The 12,320-nt window shown below is 46.4% G+C and overlaps 1 protein-coding gene across 6 annotated transcripts; it reads left to right on the top strand.

The window, feature by feature from the left end:
* The first annotated feature begins 570 nt into the window (after window positions 1–570).
* LOC120673759 (glucuronokinase 1-like) lies at window positions 571–11,915 on the top strand. 6 transcript variants are annotated; one of them, XR_005674834.1, is made up of 10 exons: window positions 571–1,162; window positions 2,161–2,378; window positions 2,468–2,641; window positions 6,093–6,242; window positions 6,485–6,673; window positions 6,780–6,896; window positions 7,016–7,176; window positions 7,274–7,558; window positions 10,436–10,673; window positions 11,699–11,915. XR_005674834.1 is itself a non-coding variant. In XM_039954757.1 (9 exons), exons 2-8 carry the CDS (start codon window positions 2,163–2,165, stop codon window positions 7,518–7,520), a joined length of 1,254 nt encoding a protein of 417 aa, XP_039810691.1. In that variant the 5' UTR covers window positions 572–1,162; window positions 2,161–2,162; the 3' UTR covers window positions 7,521–7,558; window positions 11,699–11,915. The 6 variants fall into 6 exon arrangements, 5 of the variants coding, with proteins under 5 accessions (XP_039810691.1, XP_039810692.1, XP_039810693.1 ...); XM_039954757.1 differs by lacking the exon at window positions 10,436–10,673 and having other exon boundaries at window positions 572–1,162; XM_039954758.1 differs by lacking the exon at window positions 10,436–10,673 and having other exon boundaries at window positions 572–1,191.
* Window positions 11,916–12,320: the final 405 nt, after the last annotated feature.

Here is a 12,320-nt window from a genome sequence, read left to right as displayed (position 1 = left end):
GAGTAGAGTCTCATCAATGTAATTTTATTAGCGATTGTACTTTTTAGGGGTGCAAATTGGCGATCCTTAAGTGCACCTCCAACCCTATTTAGTTCAAAATTTCGTACTAATTTTTTCAAAATAAGATATCATTTTGGAGAATTAGTAAAAAAAAATTGAACTAAAGAGGGTTGGAGGGGCATCTAAGGATTACTAATTGACACCCTAAATACTTTTATTTTATTGTACTTTATTTGTAATCGTATCTGAAATAAGGCAATTGTACTTTTATTTCATTGTTCATTCAGTACTACTATGCACGGATCAGAGGTTACAAACTCAAACTCGTTAGGCTAGTTAGGTTACAGACTCAAACTCTGATTTTTATAACTATAAAATTCAAAATTTTAAATAGCCGGCAATAGCTTTCGCTATAGATGGCTATATCTGTTAGAAAGAACAGTCGTTATGGTATTTAGCCCGCTAAATACTGCAACGACAACCCTGCCGCTAAATAGCTTAGCCGGCGGTTTAAAACCTTCATAAAATCTAAAGCCGCTGCTATTACTATGCACAGATCGGAGGTAGGAATGCTGAGATGCCGAGGAACGGATCACTGTCCGGCGAGTCCTGCGCTCCTGCCGTCCGCATGCCCCAGCCAGTGCTCCGTGAGATCTACGAGCTCGGCGTTCGTGCGGGTGCCGCCCGACGGTGGCACGCGAGGTCTCCGCGCCAGGCGTTCGCGCGGTTGCCGGCAGTCGCGAGGACGCCAGGCTCGGCTTTGCCACTGGCAGGAGGCGCGAATCCACTGGCAGGGTGGGCCTTGTACGGCCGCCGTGTATGGCCCATCCGGCCCACCCTTTAGCTCCGCCCATGGCGCTGCAGCCCTCTACCTGCGCCGCCCCTGCCGACTCCCGCCGACGGCACTGCTCGCGGTCCCGCAGCCGACGCCGCCCCTGCCCTCTCCCGCTGCAGACGCCGCCGCACCTGACCTGCCTTCTCCTGCCGCCGCCCCTGCCCTCCGCTCCTACCCCGCCTGCCTCCGGATCTGCGCCGACCTTCCCTCCCCTGACGTCGCCTGGGATCCGGATCCGCGTTTTCCTACCTCCCCCCGACACCGCCTGCCTCTGGAGCCGCGCCGTCGCCCCTGCACTTGCCCTGACGCCGCCTGCCTCTCCTTACTGTGAGCCTGATTCCCCTTTTGCAGCTTAAGTATCCCCCTCTCTTGCTATTAGTTTTAATGCTGTTAATTTTTATCCCCCTCTCTTGCTATTAGTTTTAATGCTATTAATTTTAAGTAGTGGATGATATGCCAGTTTGCTCGATGGATGATTATGCATGTTTTGCTACATAGATGGCTTGTTCTAGAATACTGTTATAATACGTGTAGGATTTTTTTCCCTGAGGTTCTAGTAGCATTGCGTGATGCTATCGCTACCACTATAGTTTCTTGTTTTAAGTTCTATCCATCATTTAATGTACTTGAAATTTTGAAATTAGTGTTGGTATATCTTTTGGTATATTTGTGACATTAACCTATATTTGATCTAATTGCAATATAATTATTAGTCAAGATACTAAAAAAACATAAGAATTATTGACTTTTACTCGTATTCAGACATTTTACCACTCAGCTCAGAGAATCAACTCAAAATAATCAGGATTGCCAAACACCCAACTTATCTAGACAGCTGGTTCTCCAGACAACTGGCTTATCATAGAATCATGCTTCTCAGAAAAGCGAGGTCCAGATAAGCAGAAACAAATAGGTCCCATGTATATTTACATTAAGGACAATCTACCTGAAAAAAAATAATCAGAAGAGCCAAACACGTCTATTCTCCCATCCCATTAGTAGAGATTTACATTCAGCAGGAGGATTATGTTGCTGCCTCAAGATTAGGGGCCCTAAACATGGATAGGGGGTATGGCCTTCCCAATTCATGCAACTGATAGACATCACTTACACTTTTGAACAGTATATTAGTTTGCATTGATGTATTTAATTAAAGAGAAAACTTTGCATTGATGTATTCTCACTTATACAATACAAACTTTAATGAAGCTACAAAATATGTAGTACTTTGGCAAATTTCAGCTTAGGTCCTCTGACGGGCACCAAACTAAGCACTTAGCGATGCGCCAAGCTAACCTCAATCTACTTCTCATCTTTGGATGAAGAAATGACGGCGGCAACGAAGGCGGAGATGGGATTTGAGCGGCATGCCTATGCGAGGGTGGGGCTCCTTGGCAACCCCAGCGACGTGTACAACGGCAAGGCACTCTCCTTCACCATCACTGACTTCTCCGCCACTGTCCGCCTCCGCCCATCGCCCGAGCTGCTCATCCAACCGCACCCGCACCATGATCTTGTCGCCTTCCCCTCCCTGCCCCACCTCGTAAGTCCCCTCCTCTCTTCTCCTTTTTTTTTCTGTCAGTTTTTCTATATGTCTATTCTCCCATTCCATTACTAGAGATTTACATTCAGCGAGAGGATTATCACTGCTGCCTCAAGATTGGGGTCCCTAAACATGTAGAGGTATGGCACTTCCAATTCATGCAACAAATAGGCATTACTTACAACCAAAAGAACAAGAGGAAAGCTGCAAGACTTTTTGATCTGATAATCAGAAGCTGCAGCAGTGCTTACCTTACCTCCAAGGTGTTGATTATTCTTCAATTGAATTATAAGTTTCTTTCATCGCCATGACTTCTTTGTTAAAAAGGAGGGATAGTTCTTTTTATATTGGCTAGCTGATCCTTCTAATGGTTCATGGCAGTATGGCACACTAGACACTAGCTGACTAGCAGAACAGGGCACTAACTCAGGAATTAGTGCTCCCTCTTCTTTTCCACCCACCTTCCTCTCCCTTTCTGAAGATAATATAAGAAATATCTGTTTTCAGGATTGCTTTATATTGAACTGATGGTCAGTCAATTGCTTATGCTGTGGGATTTCTTTTGATCTAATTCCAGAAAACATAAGTAAAGAATATGTTCTCATGTTTCTTTTAGCTTATTTAGACCTCTTTTGGCCAAATCTCATTCGGTAATCGGGATTTAAATCATACAACCATGTCATAGCCTCTCACCCACTATGTTTCATTGCATTCCCTCCTGCTGATGACATATCATAATCTCTATCAATTGTTCATTTCTTTACCAACTGCCCGGCTCAAGATGGTCATGGATGATTTGAATTACATCATTGTAATAGATCAAGCACTGTGATTTTGCAAGCAAACACAATCATAGAATGTAGTTGTACATCTTTCATTTCTGCACATTTTCAATCCATGGAATCCATTTGTGTTGAACAAGAACAAGTTGCACAGTGACATCTAATTTTCTTTATGAATTGTATCTCCAGAACACCCACCCCTCATATGCTAAAGAAAATAAAGCTTAGGATACAGAAAAATGTGTCTTTCTGAAAGAGATTGGCGCCAGTTAATTTCTTCTTTAACTAAGTTTCAATACGAATGAGCCTTATCTTCCTAACACGAATGGTGTGATCCTGGTATTGTTATGAAAGCAACTTTTTTGTTTACTATTTTTGGAGAAGGTGTGGCATACAAAGTGTAGGAGAGTAGAATTGGTGTAATGTTGTGTATGTATTAGCCTGAGCCTTGGGGCTGAATATACAGGGGTACATGACTTGGAGGGCAAGAAGCCTCTCCTACAGATATGGTAGGATACGGATAAAATCCTAATCTACCTAATATAGAGATATCCCTAATATACTCTAACACCCCCCCGCAGTCACAGCGGGAGCGTCACAGACGGTGAGACTGGAGAGAAGTTGGTAAACTGACATCCCCCCATAGTCACAACGGTCAGTGCACCGCAGATGCTGTGGCTGGAGTGGAAACCCACAAGGTTGCTCAAGCAGATGATAGCCCTTTGTGCCGATGTCGAGGTAGTCGGGCTGAGGACGAGTAGCCATGGTCGATGATGCCGTGCGTAGGGTAGCCGTGGTCGACGTAGCTATGTCGAGGTTGCCGAAGACAAGGTAGCCGCACATGAAGCCGCGGGCGCACGAGGAGGCGCCATGGTGGTGGCGTAATGGAGAAGACGCCGGAGACGAAGATGGCGACGCGTCGAGACAGTCGTCGAGGGAGTGATGCCGAAGTCGATGCAGTCAGGCCATCGGGCAACACATGCCTGAGTTTGCCAGGCTCGGGAACGCATCAGGGACGATGGGCACGCACCGGTGTTGCCAATACCGGACGTGCAAGAGATGATGCACAACCAGACGTCGTCGCCGAGGGGGACCAGCAGAGAAGGCCTCCATGGCGGTCGCAGGCGCAGAAGAAGGCGAGGTAGAAGATGCCAACGCCTGCTGTTGCTGGAGTAAACGAAGGAGTCGGGGACGAGATGGCGATGCTGGCGACGTGGTTGTGCTAGACGAAGCGAGGGGAACCCAGATTTTTCAGCACAATGCCGAATGATCCGGATGATGCGGCGGCGGCGCTCGAAAGAGATGGCGAAGAACTCGTACCATGCGTGGGACGCGCAGCGACGAGTCGACGATGAGGTCGGGGACGTGGTCGACGGCAGTGAGGAAGCAACGGCGGAGAAGACCACGGGGTGACGCCACTGCTGCTCGAAGAGGCGACACAGCGACAGCCCTCCGTGCTCGGTGAAGGGCGCGCTCGACGAGGACGGACGTCACGGGATCCGAGTGGATCATGCACATCGGCTGATCAGACCGAGTAGCGTGTGGCGAAACGACGGTGGGCGAAGTCGGTGAAGGCGTCCCGATCGGTGAAGGCGACGACGAGCCGGTGATGGTCGACGTGCGGACGAGGCGGCGGCGAAAACGAGCGCCCCCAGGGTGCCGGCCATCTCGCCATGCCGCAGGGTCGGAGAGGAGGAGGCCGGTGAAGTCGATGCCAACGTCAAAGTAGAGTCGCGAGGCCCGTGGGCGACACAATCTTGATCAGTGATCGAGTAAACCAAAAAGAAAAGTTGCAGCAGCAAAAAAATAAAACGAGATCAGCCATGTGCATCTCACGGGTGCACGTAGCAATGAACCTCCTTGCCCTTATCCTCATCTCGTCTCTTTACCATGCCTGTGACAGCACGGACACGGACAGAGAAAGAGAGGACAGGGCAGAGCTGGGCATCGCGAGCTGGCGGCGCTCGTGCGGTAACACCGACAGTTCCCTCCCACGATGGCGATGCCTTCCCAGTGGCCACGCGCAGCAGACGCAGAGGCTGCGGTGCCCGACGACAGGCGACGGCACGGCTTGACTCCGCCCCCAGCGGCAGTGAGACGAGTCCGCGCGGCTCCATCCTGTGACGCCGTCCCCGAGCAGCGGAGGTGCAGAGCACGCCCACTGGCGGGCACCGCCACCAGGCAGCGGAGGTTGATGACGGCTGGGATCTGGGCGTTGCCGGGCCCGGCCGCCACCACGGCGGCACGGGACGGGGCGAGATCCATCTTTCTCCACGCGAAGAACGCTGGCGGTGACGACGACGGCTCAGGGACGGGTCTGGCGATGGCCCGGCGAAGACGAGTGCGGAGGAGGAGACCTCGATCTGCTGCTGCGAAGACGACCGTGGTGGCGGGCGGATCAATAGGATCCGCCCCTAAACAGGGGCGCTGCCCCCGGCGGAGATCCTCATGGGTGATCTCCCTAGAGGCGCACTAGAAGGCCGGCGAGGGGGCGCGAAGGTCGCGCACGATGGAGGACTGCCGACTGGCGGCACGAAGGAGAAGAGTCGCCGAGCAGCGGAAGCTTTAGGGTTTGTGCCCTAGATCGAAACCTAAACTCGTGATACCATGTAGGAGAGTAGAATTGGTGTAATGTTGTGTATGTATGAGCCTGAGCCTTGGGGCTGAATATATAGGGATACATGACTTGGAGGGCAAGAAGCCTCTCCTACAGATATGGTAGGATACGGATACAATCCTAATCTACCTAATATAGAGATATCTCTAATATACTCTAACACAAAGGCAAAACACTTAGAATCAGGTTTCACTTTCGCTAAGAAGAAATATTTTTAGGGACAGATGTTGCGGAAACATCAAGGCACTTAACTATGCCTTTACCATTATTTAAACAGATAGTTGGTCCGTATTAATTCCTTTCGCCTTTTTTTAGGTGAGTCGTTTGCAAAATGAAGGATACTATGGAGGTGTTCGGCTGCTGATGGCTATCTGTAAAGTTTTCTACAATCACTGTATTCAAAATAATATCAGTCTAAAAGCTGAAAATTTCACCTTATCATACGATACTAATATTCCTCGGCAGGTAACTAATCAAAATCCTCTTCCTTTGTTTGCCTCTTTAATTCAGTTGCAATTGGCTGCTTCCATTTCATGTGATCTTATGTGTGATAGCTGGAGGAAAGATACATCATCCCTAAAAACTGACAACATGAAGATTTTTAGCAATATTTTCATGAAGCTCTGTAGTTAATTCCTAGCTATAACATTTTCTTGATATGCTTCTGAGTTGGAGATTAATGTTATCTTGACTCTTTTGTTCTGTAGGCTGGGCTATCTGGTTCAAGCGCGATTGCTTGTGCTGCTCTAAACTGCCTTCTTGACTTCTATGATGTCAGGCATTTAATAAAAGTTGAATTGAGACCTAATCTGATTCTCGATGCTGAGAAAGAGCTTGGAATTGTTGCTGGACTTCAGGACCGTGTGGCACAGGTTTATGGGGGACTGGTTTATATGGTACGCGATACAAGCATTCCTTATTTACTGTTAAGCTCCTGCATACAGCATATATACTGCTAGCTAGTGTGAACTGTTTGTTAATGTTTCAATTTGTTTCACCCAGGATTTTAGCCAAGAGCATATGGACAAGCTGGGTCATGGCATATACAGACCTTTGGATGTCAATCTGCTTCCTCCTCTATACCTCATCTATGCAGAGAACCCCAGTGACTCTGGCAAGGTTCTTACTGAATTAAATCAATAAACTACATTCATACTTAAATTTTTTCATTGCACCACAAAATAAGATTGATATGTTTCAGTCCTTCAAATTAACAGTCATCTATGTTTATAACATAGGTCCACAGCAGTGTTAGGCAAAGATGGCTTAATGGTGATGAGTTTATAATATCATGTATGAAGGAAGTAGCGCAGCTAGCGCTTGATGGCCACAGGGCTTTGCTGCAGAAGGATTGTACTGAGCTTGCACGGCTTATGAATAGGAACTTTGATCTGCGAAGGTAAGTATGGGCCTTCCTGAGCACATGCTTGTGGAATGCAAGTTGAGTTGGCAAGGTAAGACTGAGTCTTATGTGGTAATTGGTTATGTTATTGTAGGGAAATGTTTGGAGATGATGTACTTGGATCCGTGAACATAAAGATGGTGGAGGTGGCACGCAGCGTTGGTGCGTCATCCAAGTTCACTGGCAGCGGGGGCGCGGTGGTTGCTCTGTGCCCAGATGGTGAAGCGCAGGCGGAGCTTCTCCACAAGGCTTGCCAAGAGGCTGGCTTTGTGGTACAGAAGATCAAAGTTGCACCCTCGGTGCTGTCGGATGAGGAGTTGACAAGCTTATCAACTTGCTAGTCCTGTTGAGTGGTTGAAGCTACTGTTCCATTTCGGAGGTAAACAAAACAAAACAGTATGATTGTATGATATTGCTTCATTTGTCAGATTATTTGTTTTGATATGCGTGATGGTGTGTATTGGTTGTTTTCTTGTCTGATTGGATGGTGAACAAAGGTAGGTGATTGTTTTCGATAAAAAAATAGAAGCTGCATGCCTGCATTGCAATTCTTTTGCCTTGTAGTGCCGTTGTGGATGTGATGCATATAAAAACATGCATGTGCTTGCATTGCTTGGCATTATGGGATTGGGATGGAGCAGATTAGATTATTAGTTGAGCAAAGAGAGCAAGTAATATTCACAATAGAGTAGATTGACCTAAGATGATGCCTTCATGATTTCTGAGCTGCAAAAGTTTATTACATTGTGTGATGGTAAAGCTACTGCTTTGAAAGTTCAATTAGTAGCCGAGAACCGATCGACATGGTTATATTAGAAGTAGGCCTTCATGGATACAGGCATACAGCAGGATATATACATTAACATTATCAAGCTAGCACTGTAAGTCTATGAGGTGCTGTAGCATCGAGTGTGCTGCTGTTCTATAGTTAATGGTAATAAGGATGCGTTCTTTTTCAGGCTACCAGTGAGTGCCTGAGAAACAAAGTGATAGCTTCTATCAATGGTAGGTCGGTAGCATTACAAGGTGCTGTAGCATCAAATAGGTTCTTCTGGTGGCACGTTAGGACGCGCGCTAATCTAATGGACATGGAATACACTTGGACCGAAAAAGAAGCAAAATGATGTGGTTGAGCTCTCAGTGCACAGTTTCATGTCACAGTTACCAACACTGGGAACTAGGTATCTGTGCTAGGTAAGTTTTATGGGCATGAAATTCCGCTCTCGTCCCATGAAGCTTTCTCCTCTCTTCTTGCCATGTCAGCAAAACTGATGATGTTGTATAGAATTGAATACCATAAACTTTCCATAAAACCCCATTGAGACTGGCTTTATAGTCGAGGGAAATTTTGAGACCACACAACAATTAGTCTGGTGGGTGGGCCGAACTGGGTTGGCAGCAACGTTGCCCCTGCTGATCTGGCGGTGCCACCAAGCTGAATCCACCGCCACCCACTCGACCGCCATCACTGCGAACCGTGCTCGTCGAGCATCTCTAGCAGTCCCTCATTCCCCAATAATCTTCTACTATTGGGAAAAGAATGTGCTCCAGTAGTTCCCCAATACAGGTCTCTTTTCCAATAACTATTGGGATGTCCCAATATTTCACCCTATCTCCCCTCAAATAAAGGGAGGGTTCATGCTCTCCCAAAATGTTGTTGTATTGGAACAAGAGTATTGGGAGACTGCAAAAGCAACTCCCCCAATAATCTTAAAGCTGCTATTAAGACATCTCCCAATACCAGTTATTAGGAAAGAATTATTGGGAAACTGCTGGAGATGCTCTTATACCCCATCACTCACACTCCCTAACCAGCCTCCACCACCACGGTAGGTGGGCGCCACCGCCACTTTGCCGTCCCTTCCACAATCCACCACCATAGCACCCATCAATGCGCCCCCCCACACACACGAAACCCCAAAGCTCTAAGTCAAATCCGAAACTCCAAAACTGTAATCCGAATTAACCTTGCTGGACAAGACGAGGTGCTTGTTGGGAGGAGGGGGTGGCCACTGGAGAAGAGGTGGTCGTCCAGCTTGGAGTCATTCTAATTTATCGGGATTGAGCGTACATATTGTACATTTAGATTAAATTGTGTATAGGATGTACAAGTAGATTCATCATAGTATAATAAAGGTTTTGCTCTTTTAGGGCTTGTTTGTTTTGGTCCGGAACGCGGCATAATCCACCCGAAATAATTCGACCTGGTTTGAAATCAGGTCCATCTCGGAATTGTCATTCCTTTAGGCCCGGTCTGGAACGAAAACGGGATATTCCAGGCCTTTCCAGTCCCTCTTCCACTCCGAATCGATCAACACCTTAACGGTCCAGTAATCGATCCAGAGCCACGGAGGGACTCGCACGAGTTTGGTGGCGCAAGGGGAGGCGGCAGCAGCGCGAGCCTGGCGAGGCGGCGGCGGCGGCCTGGCGGATTCGGCTCCCCGGCAGCGTCTCTGCTCCGTGTTGGGGAGGTGAATCCACCAAGACAGCCGAGGGAAGGGGAAACAAGAGAGGAAGTGAGAAATGCTCGTTAGGGGGAGAGCCCCCTTGACCCCTAGGGTCATCTATATATAGAAGGGGAGGGGGTGACAATTTTCTCCCAGCCCCCTTGTGAGTACAAGATTTATAAACAGGCCCTTTGGCCGCCACATGAGGCCCATTTACAACGTGGGCTGGGCCATTGCCCCAACACTCCGGTATTCTAACCTTCTATGCTCTTGGCTCCCCAGCAGTGGCTCTCCCTCTCCTTTCTCTCATGTCCTAGGGTTCTTGGTTTGGTAGGGTCTGATTTATGATTCGAATGCTAGGGTTCGTGGATCCGATTTTTCTTTGGGTCATCTGCGGTAGCTGGCGCTAGGGCATAGATCCGGCAAGGAGTGGGAACGCGGGGGCACTGCCGGGCAAGCCAGCAGGCGTTGCTGTCCCTCTGTTGAGGCAAGTAGATAGATCCACACATCACATGGCCAGCTTCATGGGCGCGCACGCTCTGGCTCCCGCGGCGCGGAGTTGTCGATCTCCAGCGAGCCAAGTGTGGACGACGTGTGTGAGCCAAGTGCGGAGTTTGGACAGGCTGTGGCTGGATATTCGTGTCTTCCTATTCAGAAATAGCAACTTGATTCTTTTTCTTTTTTTACAATGAAACAGCAACTTGATTCTTGAGATGCCCAAGTCTGTTACTGTTATTCACTTATTCCTGCTGCTGAGAAGATGCTGCATTTCTGTTGCCCATTCCAATTTCTAGCCCTCTTGATTTCAGAAAATGAAAAAAAAACAGAAACCAGCACTGGAAAGGAGATGTCCGTACTAGTATCTGAGGGGTAGCACGGGTAGATCAAATTGCTTACTCTCAATCATGAGCAATGAAACCGACAGGAACTAGGAGCTGCTGTGATGATTCTTTGCAATCTGGGAGCTTTTTCACTAGCTCATTGCACACACATACTCTCTTTTGAATATACTGAGCTCAGAAAGGAGATGGACAGATGGTGTAGCAGGTAAAATCTCAGTTGGCATATTTTGGTTTATTCAGCATTATTCAGTTGTATTTGTTTCATTGTGGCCATTGCTTGATTCAAAGGTAATTGTTAACCAACAGTTAATGTTAAATGGTATAATATATAAGAAACATAGATCATTTGGTTTTTCCTAAACATTGTTGGGAACTCCATTCTTCATGCCTGTGTTTCCATCAAGTCGTATGTGTCCTGTTCTGTTTCTGTGGCTGTAGCTGCAGCAATGGTATATAGTCCTCATCACATTTTTTTTTATTTGGAATACATATATTGAGCACTGCATTTGTTAGCACATACTCTATATTCTAAATTATTGTTAGATTTAAGTGCAACACACAATTGAAAAGTTGTAGTAGTGAACCATCAGACTATGCACTTGTTATTTTGAGTTTAATTCATGCTGCCTTGTTTTATATTGTTCCTTGCTATCTTTTACTGCTTGTGATTTTTATCATTCCAATTGATGTGGACTTCGTATAGAAGTACCTCGTATTATACTCAATCTGATGGGACTTGCTGTCTCAGAAATCAAATGCATACTGTTCAAGTTTTGCATTTTAGAAGAAGACCCAAACTTCTATCTTACTGCTACTGAAATTTGACATGACTCTGCTGATCAATGTTGAATCATTGAGTGGTTGGTGGCTGCTAGAAATGTTCTGATGCTTGTGACCAGTTAACGCTGTTACCATTGAATGTTGCAGTTGCAGACCTTCATCTACTTGTACTCTTAAGACTAAATTTCTGGAAGAACCGATATAATTGCTGGAATTATGTGAAGTAAAAATGACAACCAATATAGTAGTTATATTATATTTGTGTAACTGTCAAGTGGCATTTGTTGATGTTTGTCAACTTCTGAAGCACTGACAATAAGTATTTCATGATTGGGCATTACAATTATCTGATCATGTAAAAATTATTTTATTTCAAATGCTTTCCTTATGTTAGAAATAAGTATTTTCTCCTGGATCCATTTTTTTATCTGATAAACATGGTGTTTGCAGGGTGTTGTTGCTGGTCTCCTGGTCCTGAATGCTCTGAAATATCTGTTGAAGTTTGGATAAGTTAGGATCACATCTTCTATTTTGTTTGGTTTGTAAGTTGTAACACTATGAGTGCTGCTACTATTAAATATTGTACAAATGTACGGGATGGTGAAAAATGCATTGTTCTAATGGTTTTACCTAATTGGAACTAATTGGCTTTTGTACCCTACTGTGACGGCATGCAACCATCTATATGTATTGTATCTATCACACTTCAATTTTGATCCTTAGCTGCCTATATCGCTGTTCGGCTGGCTGTGGCTGATAGCTTGTGCTGACAGTCAGAGAAAAGTACTGTTAGCTAGTGGTTGATGCTAATTTGATATGAGAGAAAAGCACTGTCAGCTGGCTGGCTGACAAGCCAGCTGAATACAATGAATGTAGTTCTTTGGAGCAACAGCTAGCAAATCATGCATGATGTTCCTGGTCTAGCCGAACAGAACTGGTCCAACCGATCCAAATGCTGGAATGTATCTTCTGGACTGGAACCAGGAATGATCCATTGGATCCTGGCCAGGATTGGTTCCGGGGCAGGAGCCGATCTCAAGTAACCAAACGAGGCCTTATTGAGTTCAGTGGG

The sequence above is a fragment of the Panicum virgatum genome, chromosome 5N, assembly GCF_016808335.1.
Source record: "Panicum virgatum strain AP13 chromosome 5N, P.virgatum_v5, whole genome shotgun sequence".
Classification (NCBI taxonomy): domain Eukaryota; kingdom Viridiplantae; phylum Streptophyta; class Magnoliopsida; order Poales; family Poaceae; genus Panicum; species Panicum virgatum.
The sequence above is the reverse complement of the archived record's forward strand: the minus strand, read 5'-3'. Positions and strand labels throughout refer to the sequence as shown.